This window comes from Oncorhynchus clarkii, chromosome 31, assembly GCF_045791955.1.
Source record: "Oncorhynchus clarkii lewisi isolate Uvic-CL-2024 chromosome 31, UVic_Ocla_1.0, whole genome shotgun sequence".
Taxonomy (NCBI): domain Eukaryota; kingdom Metazoa; phylum Chordata; class Actinopteri; order Salmoniformes; family Salmonidae; genus Oncorhynchus; species Oncorhynchus clarkii.
In genome coordinates this window covers 15,734,589-15,747,673 of record NC_092177.1, presented here as the reverse complement: position 1 = coordinate 15,747,673, position 13,085 = coordinate 15,734,589, and the positions used below count along the sequence as shown (strand labels likewise).

The window sequence follows — 13,085 nt, the reverse complement described above, 5'->3', positions numbered from 1 at the left end:
AAAAATATAAATAATAAAGTACAGATACCCCTATAAACTACTTAAGTAGTACTTTAAAGTAGTTTTACTTAAGTACTTCACACCACTGTGTGTGGTAGCATATATTTTCTTTCAAAGATATACCTACTTAAAGTAATTCATAATTAATACATAAAATGAGTACACATACCTGCCCATGTTGATGTAGGTTTGGGGACTGAATATGTGGAATCAGTGTATTCTCTATAAACAGCTTTTATGTATTTCTGAGGGGGATCCTTGGTCCTCCTCCTAGAAGTTCATAATCAGCATGGATATTTAAAATGTTTTAAAGAATGTATAATGCAATGATTTAAACATGAAAACAAATCAAATGTCCTACAAGGTTATATACATCTTCAACTTTTAATTGCATAGAATAGTCTACTACAATATTGACGTTTAACCCGACAGACATAAAAAACCTAGTCTTCAAAGCAGAAAAACAAATAAGGGATAGATATTAGGTAATGACTTGATAGAACTTCACCTTTGTTCTGACGAGTCAGCGCTGCCCCAGTAAAGATAGTCCCAACCAATCTCAACCGCGGCGATGTAGAACTCTCTCGTGGCATGTCGGCCTACGGCAGGTACGGCCACGGTCTCCTCCACCCCGCCGAGGACCCAGAGGAGTGATATCAACAGCGTTCTCATCGCAAAGCACGAGCACCTGTCCGACTGCACGTAAATTCACTGACCGTAGAGAAATCGGATAGCCTGACCGGACGGTAGCAGGCAGCTTAATACCGTTATTTCCCGTTAGGGAGGGTATTTAAAGGGAACGTTCAAAACTAGAGATAGTCACAGGGGGAGAGAGAGAGAAAGACAGTGTGTATGAATGTGAGAGACAGGGGGAGTGAGTGTGTGTATGTGTAGAGCTTGTAGTGAGTTGGAAATAGTGAAGTTAGACGTGTCCGTTTCAGTGCTGCTCACAGTAAAATATAGGAAAAATGATGATGGCCACTCTGCCTCCCTGTGGTCAATACTGTCTACTGCCGAATTTTATAAACTTTTGTTAGCTATTTCTCATTGGTTGAACTCAAACACACATAACAACATGCTTCAGACAAGACGAGGGGTATGGTGCTTAGAACAAAAATGGTGCCTGTTAAACTCAAGTCAGACAAAAGATCACAAAATCATGATACCTGGTTGATTTTCTTTAAAAAGATATGCAAGCAAACAAACGGTGAAACTATAAAACATTGTAATGACAGGGTTGTTTAAGTCCAGCCCTAACACTATCAAGGAACATGTTCATACATTACAATGTCAAAATAATTAACAAACGTATTAAAAACAGTAGCAAGGATGAAAAGCAAACAGTAATAGGCTTCTCAGCTTCTCTCACACAAGCCAGGGTCTCTGATTGACAAGTAATAACACATGATATTAAATGAAGCAGACTGCTGGTTACTTATGTGGATCCTTTACATATGGTGAGGGTAAAACATACAGCATAGCAAGCTGATCTGAGTACAGTATTACAACATCTCACACTCAATGAGTACAGTACAACGCATCTGAACTTAGGCAGGGTCAATTGGGGATAAAGTATTTACAATGTGATAGTCATTATTATGACTATTAAGATGGGTCTGCCATTACAATGTGAGTCAGTGTGTGGATAATGTGTTGTGGACATAGGGGTTCCAGGTTGGTATGGAAAAATAAACGATATGTTACCTACAGTAGAGTGGTGAGCATAAGTACTAGTGGTGAGAGTGAGTTCTAGAGTGCTGAGAGCGGGTTCTAGAGCACTGAGAGTGGGTTCTAGAGCACTGAGAGTGGGTTCTAGAGTGGAGACAGTGAGTTGGCGTCTATGATCTGCTGCAGGATGCTGTCTACGTCTGGCGTATCCAGGCTGATGCCCTGCAGGTCCAGGTGGGGCAGGATGGCTGACAGCAGAGCCACCACGTTCCCTCGGATTTTGAGGAGGTTCTCCTGCACAATGCTGGGAAATACAGAGAGCAGAAAGTTATAGAGAGAATGCAAATCTAAAGAAGCGATGGATTATAGGGTGTGTGTATTTCTGTCTGTGGGTGTGTTTCTGTCTGTGGGTGTGTTTCTGTCTCTGCGTGGGTAAACATACCGGGAGCTCTGGTCCCTGGTCACTGGGCTGTCAGTCTGTCTCAGCCTGCTCTGGGGGTCAGCCTTCTCCCTCCTCAGCCTGCCCAGCTCAGGCTGCTCTCTCTGGGGCTGGACGCCCTCCACAACCAGCCCTGGTGTGCCAGGGGAAGCTGAGCTCTCACACTGTAGTGAGAAAAGAGGTAATGGGATACATGTCTCTATAAAAGTTTAAATTCAGAAGAATTGACAGCTAGAATACCAGTTTGAACTAATAAGAAAGCTTGGAACTAACCATTTTATAATGTTCTTCATGTATCCTCCTAATGGGGATAGTAGGTCTTTTGATTTCACTAATCTTGAAAAACATTCAGACCTTTACTAAATTCACAGTTAACCCTACTGACCTCCTTTTGGTCCTGTTTGGTTACCATGGCCACTGTTGTCTCCGCCCCCGCCCCACCAGATGCCTTATCCCCAGAGGCAGCCTCTGTCATCACCACAGTGTCCTGCGTTGCTGGGGGTGCGTTGGAACCCAGTATCCTCCTCAGCCTCTGAGCCTCCTTCTCCAGTCCAGCCAGTCTCTGGACCAGGGCTCCCCTTTCTGAACCAGCTCCCTCCAGGGTCAGAGCCCGGGGCCAGGGGCCCTCCGGACGACTCAGGGGGGACACCACCACCGTCTGGGCTGAAGTGAGGGAGGGAGGCCAGGCAAGGCTGGAGCTGGGCTGGGAAAGGCCTCCTCTGGTGGCCCCGAGTGGTGCCTTTTCCCCCTTGGTCTTCTCTGTCTGCCCAGTCAGTGTCTGTGGTTCGTTGCCGTCTTTCCCAGGTTGTTGCACATCTTGGATCTCGTCAGCGAATGGGTGTGGACCCGCCCATGGTTGTGGTCTCTTTTCCATGTCCCTGGGCGGCCATATTGACTTCCGCTTGTTTCTGCTGAGACAGAGAGAGACTGAGTGTGTGTTTGTGTCTGTATCTATCTATATGTGCATTTGTGTGTGTGTGTAAGAGTGTGTGTGTTCGAATAAGAGTGAGTGTATATGTACGTGTAACTGCCAAAATAAAGGAAACACTTGAGTAAATGAGGGATACAAAATATATTGAAAGCCGATACTTCCACACAGGTGTGGTTCCTGAGTTAATTAAGCAATAGCATCATGCGTAGGGTGTATAAAAATGCCCAGTTGCCCATAATTTTGGCTATCATGGCTAGAAGAAGAGATCGCAGTGACTTGGAAAGAGGGGTCTCAAAGGAGCATAGAGAGTTTAAAGGGTGTGTGTGTGTGTGTGTGTGTGTCTCAGTCACCAGATCTCAACCCAAATTCTGGAAGATTCTGGAGCAGTGCCAGAAACAGTGTTTTCCAACACCAACAAAATACCAAATAATGGTAATTTCTCATAGAACAACGGTGTTGCATCCCTCCACTAGAGTTCCAGACACTTGTAGAATCTATGCCAAGGTGCATTGAAGATGTTCTGGCTCGTGGAGGTCCAACGCCCTATTAAGATGCTTTATGTTGGTGTTTCCTTTATTTTGGCAGTTACCTGTATGAGCGTTTGCATGCGCGTGTGGGTGCGCATGTCTCTGACCCAGACTTGGACTGTGCCATGTTGTCCTCGTCATCCTCTAAAGTGGCCACCAGTGGAGCCACTGGCTTATTCTGCTCGCTGTTCTCAGTCTCCTCTGTGAGCAGATGGAGGGGGGCATCAGGGGGTAGAGGGCGAAGGAGGACCGGTTCAGTCAGAGGGAGGGGGGCATCAGGGGGTAGGGGGCGAAGGAGGACCGGTTCAGTCAGAGGCAGGGGGGCATCACGGGGCAGAGGGCGGAGGAGGACCGGCTCAGACAGGCCTTGGGGGAGTACATGGTGCTTCCGCGGACGGCCTCGTTTTCTGACCAGGCCTTGGTCCCTTTTTAGACACAGAATGGAAACAGCAGTGAATGGAACAACCGAGATACATGGCTCAGTACAGTATAGATAAGCACAGTAGAGTAGGCCTAAAGTATAAATATGAAGAAAATATTCAACTGAAGGAGGAAGTCAGGTTTGCTCTGACACTGTGGTTTTTACTGAGAATAACAACGTAAAACTCACAGGCGGCAAACCACAAACTGACACATGCACACAGAGAGTGCAAATACATGGCATTGCATATACACCCACACACCCACACATGTGTAGCCACTAGCCACACACACAGCCATGCACACACACATCAAACAAAGTGTCAGTACAGATATTAATTGGCTGTGCATCTGGCGTGCATGAAGAGCAGAGTAGGGTGGAGGTGAGAGTAGGGTGGAGGAGAGAGGGAGTGAGAGTAGAGTGGAGGAGAGAGTAGGGTGGAGGAGAGAGGGAGTGAGAGTAGAGTGGAGGAGAGAGTAGGGTGGAGGAGAGAGGGAGTGAGAGTAGACTGGAGGAGAGAGTATGGTGGAGGAGAGAGGGAGTGAGAGTAGAATGGAGGAGAGAGTAGGGTGGAGGTGAGAGTAGGGTGGAGGAGAGAGTAAGGTGGAGGAGAGAGTAGGGTGGAGGTGAGAGTAGGGTGGAGGTGAGAGTAGGGTGGAGGTGAGAGTAGGGTGGAGGAGAGAGGGAGTGAGAGTAGAGTGGAGGAGAGAGTAGGGTGGAGGAGAGAGGGAGTGAGAGTAGAGTGGAGGAGAGAGTAGGGTGGACGAGAGAGGGAGTGAGAGTAGAGTGGAGGAGAGAGGGAGTGAGAGTAGACTGGAGGAGAGAGTATGGTGGAGGAGAGAGGGAGTGAGAGTAGAATGGAGGAGAGAGTAGGGTGGAGGTGAGAGTAGGGTGGAGGAGAGAGTAGGGTGGAGGAGAGAGTAGGGTGGAGGTGAGAGTAGGGTGGAGGTGAGAGTAGAGTAGAGTGGAGTTGAGAGTAGAGTGGAGTGGAGGAGAGAGTAGGGTGGAGGAGAGAGTAGGGTGGAGGAGAGAGTAGGGTGGAGGTGAGAGTAGGGTGGAGGTGAGAGTAGAGTGGAGGTGAGAGTAGAGTGGAGGAGAGAGTAGGGTGAAGGAGAGAGGGAGTGAGAGTAGGGAGGAGGAGAGAGTAGGTGGAGGAGAGAGTAGGGTGGTGAGAGTAGGGTGGAGGAGAGAGTAGGGTGGAGGAGAGAGTAGGGTGGAGGTGAGAGTAGGGTGAAGGAGAGAGGGAGTGAGAGTAGGGTGGAGGAGAGAGGGAGTGAGAGTAGGGTGGAGGAGAGTAGGGTGGAGGAGAGAGGGAGTGAGAGTAGGGTGGAGGAGAGTAGGGTAGAGGAGAGAATAGGGTGGAGGAGAGGGAGTGAGAGTGGGGTGAAGGTGAGAGTAGGGTGGAGGAGAAGGGGTGAGAGTGGGGTGGAGGAGAGAGGGAGTAAGAGTAGGGTGGAGGAGAGAGGGAGTAAGAGTAGGGTAGAGGAGAGAGGGAGTAAGAGTGGGGTGGAGGTGAGAGTAGGGTAGAGGAGAGAGGGAGTAAGAGTGGGGTGGAGGTGAGAGTAGGGTGGAGGAGAGAGGGAGTGAGAGTAGGGTGGAGGAGAGAGTAGGGGTGGGTGGTGGTATATTTACTTCTTGTAGGTCTTCTTCTGGTAGCTTGGCGTTAACTCTTCTTCACTCTCCTCTGCTTCCTCTGGCAGAGAGCAGCTCCTGAAATACACACCACAGGTCAGATGAGGAACTCCTGAAATACACACCACAGGTCAGATGAGGAACTCCTGAAATACACACCACAGGTCAGATGAGAAAGTCCTGAAATACATACCCCAGGTCAGATGATTAAGTACAGTTGATGAGAACAAAGACAACCTAACATGCAAATACACTCCTGAAAGCTTGAATGCATGCACACTTGCTATCTCTCTCTCTCTCTCTCTTACTCTCACTCTCTGGGCTCTATTTTTGTCTGGCGTTAAGGCGGCGCTAAGGCGTCATGTAAAAACCAGCGCACTGACATTTTCCAGCCCTAACGCCAGGTTAGGTTTGTTAAAATAGAGCCCTCTCTCTCTGGTACCTGAGCATGGTGTTGGGGTTCTGGCTGCAGCTCCAGTGTTCAGGGGTGGAGCTGTAGTGGCCTTCTGGGACACGCCTCCACCTCAGACAGTCCTCACACTGCAGCCACACTGGACTCCTGCACACATGTACAAACACATGCACGCACACATACACACACACCAGGCATATTTTGTTGTGGGCACACAAGTTAAACAAAACACACACTTTTCATTTCCTGTTTCTTAACCACAAGCCATCCATGTTAGCCCTGTACTTGCACTGTGATGTCACGGTAATATTTGACAGTCTGTAGCAACAATCATCCAAAATAAATCTAACTAAACAAACATAAAAACTCACTCCTCCTCTTCCTCCTCCTCATCTTCCTCTTCATTCTTCTTCTCCGCTGCCAGGAACTCTCGTTCTCTCGCCTTTTTCTCCATCATCTCATTCCAGTAGTCGTTGAGCTTCAGCCCCAGGGACGACAGGGTCAGCCTGTTTCAAACCACACAAATACAGAGGATGTTCACATCCTGAACTATAAATAGCATGTCAATCTGCTCATCTGGTTCATGATAATACTGATTCATTTGTGTGTGTGTTGTACCTGTATTCTTTGGTGTATTCAAAGTCTTGCTTGTTGTGAGCCGGCTTCAGGAAGTTGCACTCAATGACTCCAATAACCCCAACCCCTGCCCTCTGACCTGACGACTGAAACAGGGAGAGGGGGGAAAAAAGAAGAAGAGAGAGATATAGAGGTAAAGGAGAAGTAGAGGGAGAGGTGGGAAGAGGGTGAGGTATATAGGAGTGAGAGATGGAGATTTAGAGGGAGAGAGAAGGGAATAGAGATGGAGGAGGAGTGATTTAAAAGGAGAGAGAGAGAGAAGAGAGCACATTCTTGTCTACAGTATAACTATTACACCAAAACCTCACACAATCTCTCATATAATATATCTTGTTTGTGGCCCCAGGTGTTGACAGATAAACTCAACATTACAGTCTTTAATTAATATGTACCTTGATCTGGTAGCCAACCTTCTCATAGGACTTGATGAGGCGGTTCTTGTGGTACATCATGATGCCATAGTGGTCTTTGTTCTTACGGTTGAACCCAAAGGTGACCTTAACTCTGTCTTTCTGATAGAAATGGTTAAGTTTAAGTTAAGTTTTCTGGGCATACGCCCAGACTGAAGCCTGTACAAGTGACCACAGTACTTTGCATCGTTGCTATGTAAGTTAAGTTAGGTTAAGGTATGTTAAGGTTAAGTTCTATTACTTACAGAATACTTTGATAAACGCAATAATCGTTTTTGGATAGAAATGAATGGACAAACAGATTCTAGTTCTACAGAAGGATACATTGAATTGGGGTTTATAAACATCGTTCTCAATCTGCGACAGGCTCTTGGCGACCAGCTTGGTCTGAACCTTCTTCTGTCGCAGGATGATCTGAGTCCGAGGCTTCAGGTACAAGATGCTGAGGTAGGCCTGTGAGAGAATGTGAATGAATGAGACTTCCTGTTCAGAATCATATTCAAACCATTAGACCTTCTCACCTTCCTTTATCACTCTGTTTGGCTATGCTGCATTCAAGGTCACAATCCTCTGGTGTATACAGTTGTTGAATAGAGTTCCAAGGTGACTGAAATGTTTACAGTGAACTTTCTCTTAACCACCCTGACATGTCTCTCATCACTCACTCAACACTCACTCTCATTGTAACACATCATCACTCATCTTTTTTATCACTCACTCTCAGGGAGTAGTCCATCTCTGGGATGGTGTGGTCAGTCCTCTGCGGTCCGGGGAAGCTCTTCTTCCTGCCTCTAGTCTTGGTCTCCTCTGAGTGGATCTCTGGCATCCGGATGTCAAACTCATCTGTCTCGAAATCCAGCTCCGGCTTACCATCTTTGTTCCTGTACGTGATATTGTAGAACTCATTACTTGTGTCAGCTTCATTCTTCATAGAATGATAAAATATCCCACTTGCCTGTAATGAATCATTAATTGGCCACTGATCCTTTCTGCTTTCAGAGATGATACCCAATACTGTGTCATTACTAACAAATAAGCAGAATGTGTTTGTGTGTAACAGTTTTGCTTCCGTCCCTCTCCTTGCCCCAACCTGGACTCGAAGCAGGGACCCTTTGAAAACATCGACAACAGTCACCCTCAAAGCATCCATTACCTATCGCTCCACAAAAGCAGCGGCCCTTGCAGAGCAAAGGAAACTTCTATTTTGAGGTCTCAGAGCGAGAGACGTCACCGATGGAAACACTAATAGCTCGCACCGCAAACTAGCTAGCCATCTCACAGCGATTACGTGGGTGTGTTTCCTGACCTGCGTATGTTCCAGATGAGGATCTTAGTGCCCTTCTTGGAGAGGATGGAGTCAAAGTGCTGTAGCAGCTCCTTCTGGGTGTGGATCAGAGAGTGGGTCAGGATGGCATTCAGACTGGCCTCAGAGTCCTCAGTCACTACCAGCACCTGTAAGACATAGTTAAGGAGAGCAACCAGGATACACATACAGGCAAGCACACGGACGCACGCACACACAGTTTTTCAATCAATCCTTTGAACACACACATGCATGTACTCTTGTCTTCCTCTCTGTCAGTCTTTCTCTTTGTCTGTCTTCCTCTCTGTCAGTCTTACTCTCTGTCTGTCTTCCTCTCTGTCAGTCTTTCTCTCTGTCTGTCTTCCTCTCTGTCAGTCTTACTCTCTGTCTGTCTTTCTCTCTGTCTGTCTTCCTCTCTGTCAGTCTTTCTCTCTGTCTGTCTTCCTCTCTGTCAGTCTTACTCTCTGTCTGTCTTCCTCTCTGTCAGTCTTCCTCTCTGTCTGTCTTCCTCTCTGTCTGTCTTCCTCTCCGTCTGTCTTCCTCTCCGTCTGTCTTCCTCTCCGTCTGTCTTCCTCTCCGTCTGTCTTCCTCTCCGTCTGTCTTCCTCTCCGTCTGTCTTCCTCTCCGTCTGTCTTCCTCTCTGTCTGTTTTCCTCTCTCTCAAATTCAATTGCTTTATTGGCATGACAAACATTTAGGAAACATTTCCAAAGCATCAATGATACTGCATTGGGTCCTATCTCTCTCTGTGTAAGGATATTGGTCTGTTGGTTGAAGGGCACGATGGGGACGATGACAGCCTGTGCCTTTATAGCCTGTAAGTAGCTCTGGGACAGCATGCCGACGGTCAGACAGCCTCCGTTCTTAGTGAAGATCAGAGCGTCACGACCCAGACGCATGGAGCCAGACTTAAAGCCGTTTCCATAGACACCGATGGCCTGGTGGCTGCCCTTACCAGACCCTTTCTCTGTGAAACCAAAACTGAACAGACAAAGAGAAAGAGTGGGGTGAGATTGCAGCGTTAGTGTGCAGAGAGATAGTTTGTGTGTAGGATGTGTGTATGTGAGAATGAGGGGGAGAAAAGAGAGCGATTGTGTGTTCACGGGTTTACGTGAGAGAGAGAGTTGGCATGTCGCATAAGTGAGAAAAAAAGGGTGTGGAACAAAGACAAAATGTTAGTAATTCAACTCAGTTGTTTATGTATGGGTAATTACAGTATAACCTTTCACATAGCAGTGTGTGTGTGTGTGTAGAGGCTGCAACATGGATGATCAAACAGCAGTGTGTGTGTGTGTAGAGGCTGCAACATGGATGATCAAACAGCAGTGTGTGTGTGTGTAGAGGCTGCAACATGGATGATCAAACAACAGTGTGTGTGTGTATGTGTGTGTAGCCAAACGTACGTAAGCCTGTGTTTCTCACCTGAGCATTTTGTGCAGTTTGTTGGGGGTCATGCCACTGCCGTTGTCAGTGAAGGCCAGACAGAGCTGTTGCTGTTCCTCCACCACATCTATCCAGATCTGCCTGGCTGTCACGCCCGGGTCTGACGCATTATCTACACAGCACAAAGTCAATCAATCAATCAATCAATCAATCAATCATTAAATGAATCTATAAAGCCCATTTTACATGAAAAATGGTTGTAAAAACTATTGTAGAACAAGTTGAAAAAGTCACACAGTGCTTCACATTAACTGTGAGGTCAGGGGGTGTACTGTAATTATTAAAATCAGTTGACCAACTTATCCTGCATAATGTAAAAGTGGTCCCTTGTGACAGACTAGCACACGTGAGATTAACTGGACTGGTTTGAACAGATGTTTTTTCAGACCAAATGTCTGCTCCAATGAAAAATGACCCCACGTTTCCAAACCATGTCCTGTGTTTTATATCATATTGTACAACAGTTGAGGAAACTAACACTGTAAAAGTGTTAAAAAACTTGATCAGTGTTATTTCCTGATAGTTGCTGTTTGAACATGAAATCTACACGGGACGTTCTAATCAGCAGGTTTGCATGGGCTGGAGTTTAGGCTTTCCATGGTGACATCACCATGCGGTAAATTCCTTAATAGACCAATAACAAATTGAGCTCCAAACCTCTGCCAATAACAGCTAGTTTTCAGTTTTCACTACCACACAGTCCTAGCAAAATTCTAAAAAGCTATTTAGCCCATTTTAATGGAAATCTATTACAGTAAGGTACTGTTACCCAGAAAGGATTTGATATTGATATAAAATGACTGCATTGGGCCTTTAAACAAAGTTACAAAACAATGGTCTTGTTTGAGTCCAGGAGTGAAGTCGGGGGAGGTGCATCTGCAACAGCCGAAAGTCGGACATGAATGTGGTTTTCCAACAGGAAGGCTCAGTGCAACATGGCAGTGTTGCCATTGTTTATAAAAGTGTATTTTTAATGTCAAAATAAACATGTCTCCAACCTCATATCACACAGTCACAAGTTGTAAATATGGGTGTGTACATTGTACTATCAATTGGTGAAAGAGAGCCTCAAATATCACATTCAATTATACATGAACTGCAGAAAGGTTGGTTTCTGTTTTAGTCACATCTTTGGTCACGTTCACGTGGGTCAAACAAATGCACCCTAACGATTGGTTGACAGCCTCCCACAATGCAGTGATGGCTGCAGGATGAAGTTGGTGAATAGCAACTTCAGAAATTTGCAGTCGACTAGAGTCTAAACTTCATGACCTTTGATCACATGTTTTTTGTAAAGCTCATGCAGTTGTCAAGTCGGACAATTTTTTATCCCCATAATGCAACACACTTTGTAAGGTCAAAAGTGATCTGCTCGAACGCGCCCAGTATGTATCTTCAGTGCTTGACTTGGACTAAAATAGGTGCTGGTACTCAAGTTGGGTGCAGGTACTGTTTATATTTAGGTGCAGGAGCTCCACAATACTTTTGAGTTAATATTCTGTAAGGGGAACAGGAGCTCAACATTTAGGGTGCTGGTACTCTGCTAAGGTGAGTTCCTGCCCAAGTTAAGCACTGCGTATCTTAACCAAATGCAAGTCTGCAGTGTGCACCACATTCGGGGTTATTCCAAGTATGCAAATCGCAGGCTTTCACAAATTTGAAGGTGACCAACAGACAATGCACACGGCACGAACCAACTGGTCTATTCCAACCAATAATCATGCACACATAGCTGCGGGAAGTAGTTTAGGCGTGGAGGTGCTGCAATATTTTTGTTGCTGGGGTTTGCCCGAGCTGCAGATTGTCCTTTAATACAGGACTATTAAAGGCCCAGTGCACTACATTAAAATAATAATAAAAAAAATATAGATATATTTTTTAATTCAGATTTTTCAGGGGTTGCTGAAGTACTCTCGATCAGCACCCTTACTTCCAGGGCCTATGCATGCACAGAGGGGAGGCTTCTCAACTCTGACAACTTGAAACATATACCGAATTTAGATGAGAATAAACAACGAACATGAATATAAAACATATTTTACGCGCATCGCAAGTAGTGTTACTGCGTTGATATGAATGAGGAACTAATTTCCACCTAAAAAAAAACTTAGTAGCGCGAGAAAAATATGATGTGAATGCCTGGCAAGCGACGTCATAATGAAGTTACTGTAGGCATAACATTTTCTCCTCTGTAAAATATGGAACTTCATTTGAATATACTAACATGTTATAACTAAAGTATAACTTATACTGTCACATGTGACACATATTGCGATGAGAAAAGAACAGGTGGATGGTAGACTGTCGATGAAGTGCGGGCAACACACACACACAGACAAGGCGTCTATTGTATTTTCTTATGCGGAAGCCATGCCACCAGTAAATTTTTAGGCACAAACATTTGCAACTTTCCTGCCTTCAGCGGAAGGGGAAATGAAAACACAGAATATCAAAATGAAAGTTGACTGTTGTTACCTATTAGTTCTGCAACTGCGCTGAAAGGCCACGTATGACTTGTTGAATTACTATTCAGAAAGGACGGACTCATCTGCAAAAAAACAACTTCGATATTTACTATTTTCCTTTATAATAAAAACTAAACGTCAACAACACATCTAGCATATAAGAACGAATGCAAATTACAAACGAAATAGCTTACAACACACAATAAATAACTTATTTGAAAAAATACATACGGAACTGAGGCGAATCCCATGCTCGCTAAACCTCGCCATGTTTTTACAGTGAAAGCCACTAGCAGGCAAACGACACCTACGTCAAAGACAGTACAGAGTTTAAACTGTGTCTACGTAGTGAGTAGCAACAGGCCGCTCGCACAGGTCTATCTTGTCGCGTTCACGCATTAGTCGAAACTAGGAAACTCTGAAATGTTCGACTCGCTAAATGGTTGTAGCCTAGTTATACACGTGACGCGATCGAACAGTTAGCGAGTCCGAAAATTCAGAGTTTCCTAGTTCCGACTAGCACTTAAACGCCGCATCTGCACAACCCCCCCCCCCCCCCCCCCGGGGGGGAGGTCGTCACGAGTTTATATACCACAGTCACAAACCCCGCCCATTTCTACAATATATTTATTATGTTAAACAAACGCTAACCGTAACCACACTGCCAACCCCTAGTGGTGCACGACTCCATGGTTTTTGGAGTAGACTCAGACTCCCGTGGATGGAGTCGAAGACTCCCAAACACGCTGAAACGGATGCGCTCACACGTACACGCCACCTCATTATTTCAGAGTCATAC

The 13,085-nt window shown here is 45.7% G+C and overlaps 2 protein-coding genes across 6 annotated transcripts in view; both read right to left on the bottom strand.

Annotated features, from left to right (window-relative positions):
* Positions 1 to 918, bottom strand: part of LOC139391200 (coagulation factor VIII-like) — a 34,281-nt gene extending 33,363 nt beyond the window's left edge. Inside the window, exons 1-2 of the mRNA XM_071138813.1 lie at positions 509 to 918; positions 170 to 270 (exon numbers count right to left, since the gene is read on the bottom strand). Of these exons, the coding sequence (XP_070994914.1) occupies positions 170 to 270; positions 509 to 672 (265 nt within the window). The 5' untranslated portion in view covers positions 673 to 918. The remainder of the gene's footprint in view (positions 1 to 169; positions 271 to 508) is intronic.
* A 247-nt stretch (positions 919 to 1,165) lies between these two features.
* Positions 1,166 to 12,733, bottom strand: LOC139390782 (MORC family CW-type zinc finger protein 3-like). 5 transcript variants are annotated; one of them, XM_071138157.1, is made up of 17 exons: positions 12,518 to 12,733; positions 12,297 to 12,369; positions 9,801 to 9,933; positions 9,139 to 9,359; positions 8,383 to 8,530; positions 7,795 to 7,957; positions 7,401 to 7,529; positions 7,059 to 7,178; positions 6,649 to 6,752; positions 6,402 to 6,536; positions 6,061 to 6,177; positions 5,619 to 5,696; positions 3,921 to 3,990; positions 3,628 to 3,869; positions 2,493 to 3,018; positions 2,111 to 2,271; positions 1,166 to 1,972 (listed from the first exon to the last, which is right to left on the bottom strand). In XM_071138157.1, the coding sequence occupies exons 1-17, from the start codon at positions 12,554 to 12,556 to the stop codon at positions 1,813 to 1,815; spliced, it is 2,619 nt and encodes an 872-aa protein (XP_070994258.1). In that variant the 5' UTR covers positions 12,557 to 12,733; the 3' UTR covers positions 1,166 to 1,812. The 5 variants fall into 5 exon arrangements, with proteins under 5 accessions (XP_070994258.1, XP_070994253.1, XP_070994254.1 ...); XM_071138152.1 differs by having other exon boundaries at positions 3,628 to 3,990; XM_071138153.1 differs by having other exon boundaries at positions 2,493 to 3,015; positions 3,628 to 3,990.
* Between the last annotated feature and the right edge of the window lie 352 nt (positions 12,734 to 13,085).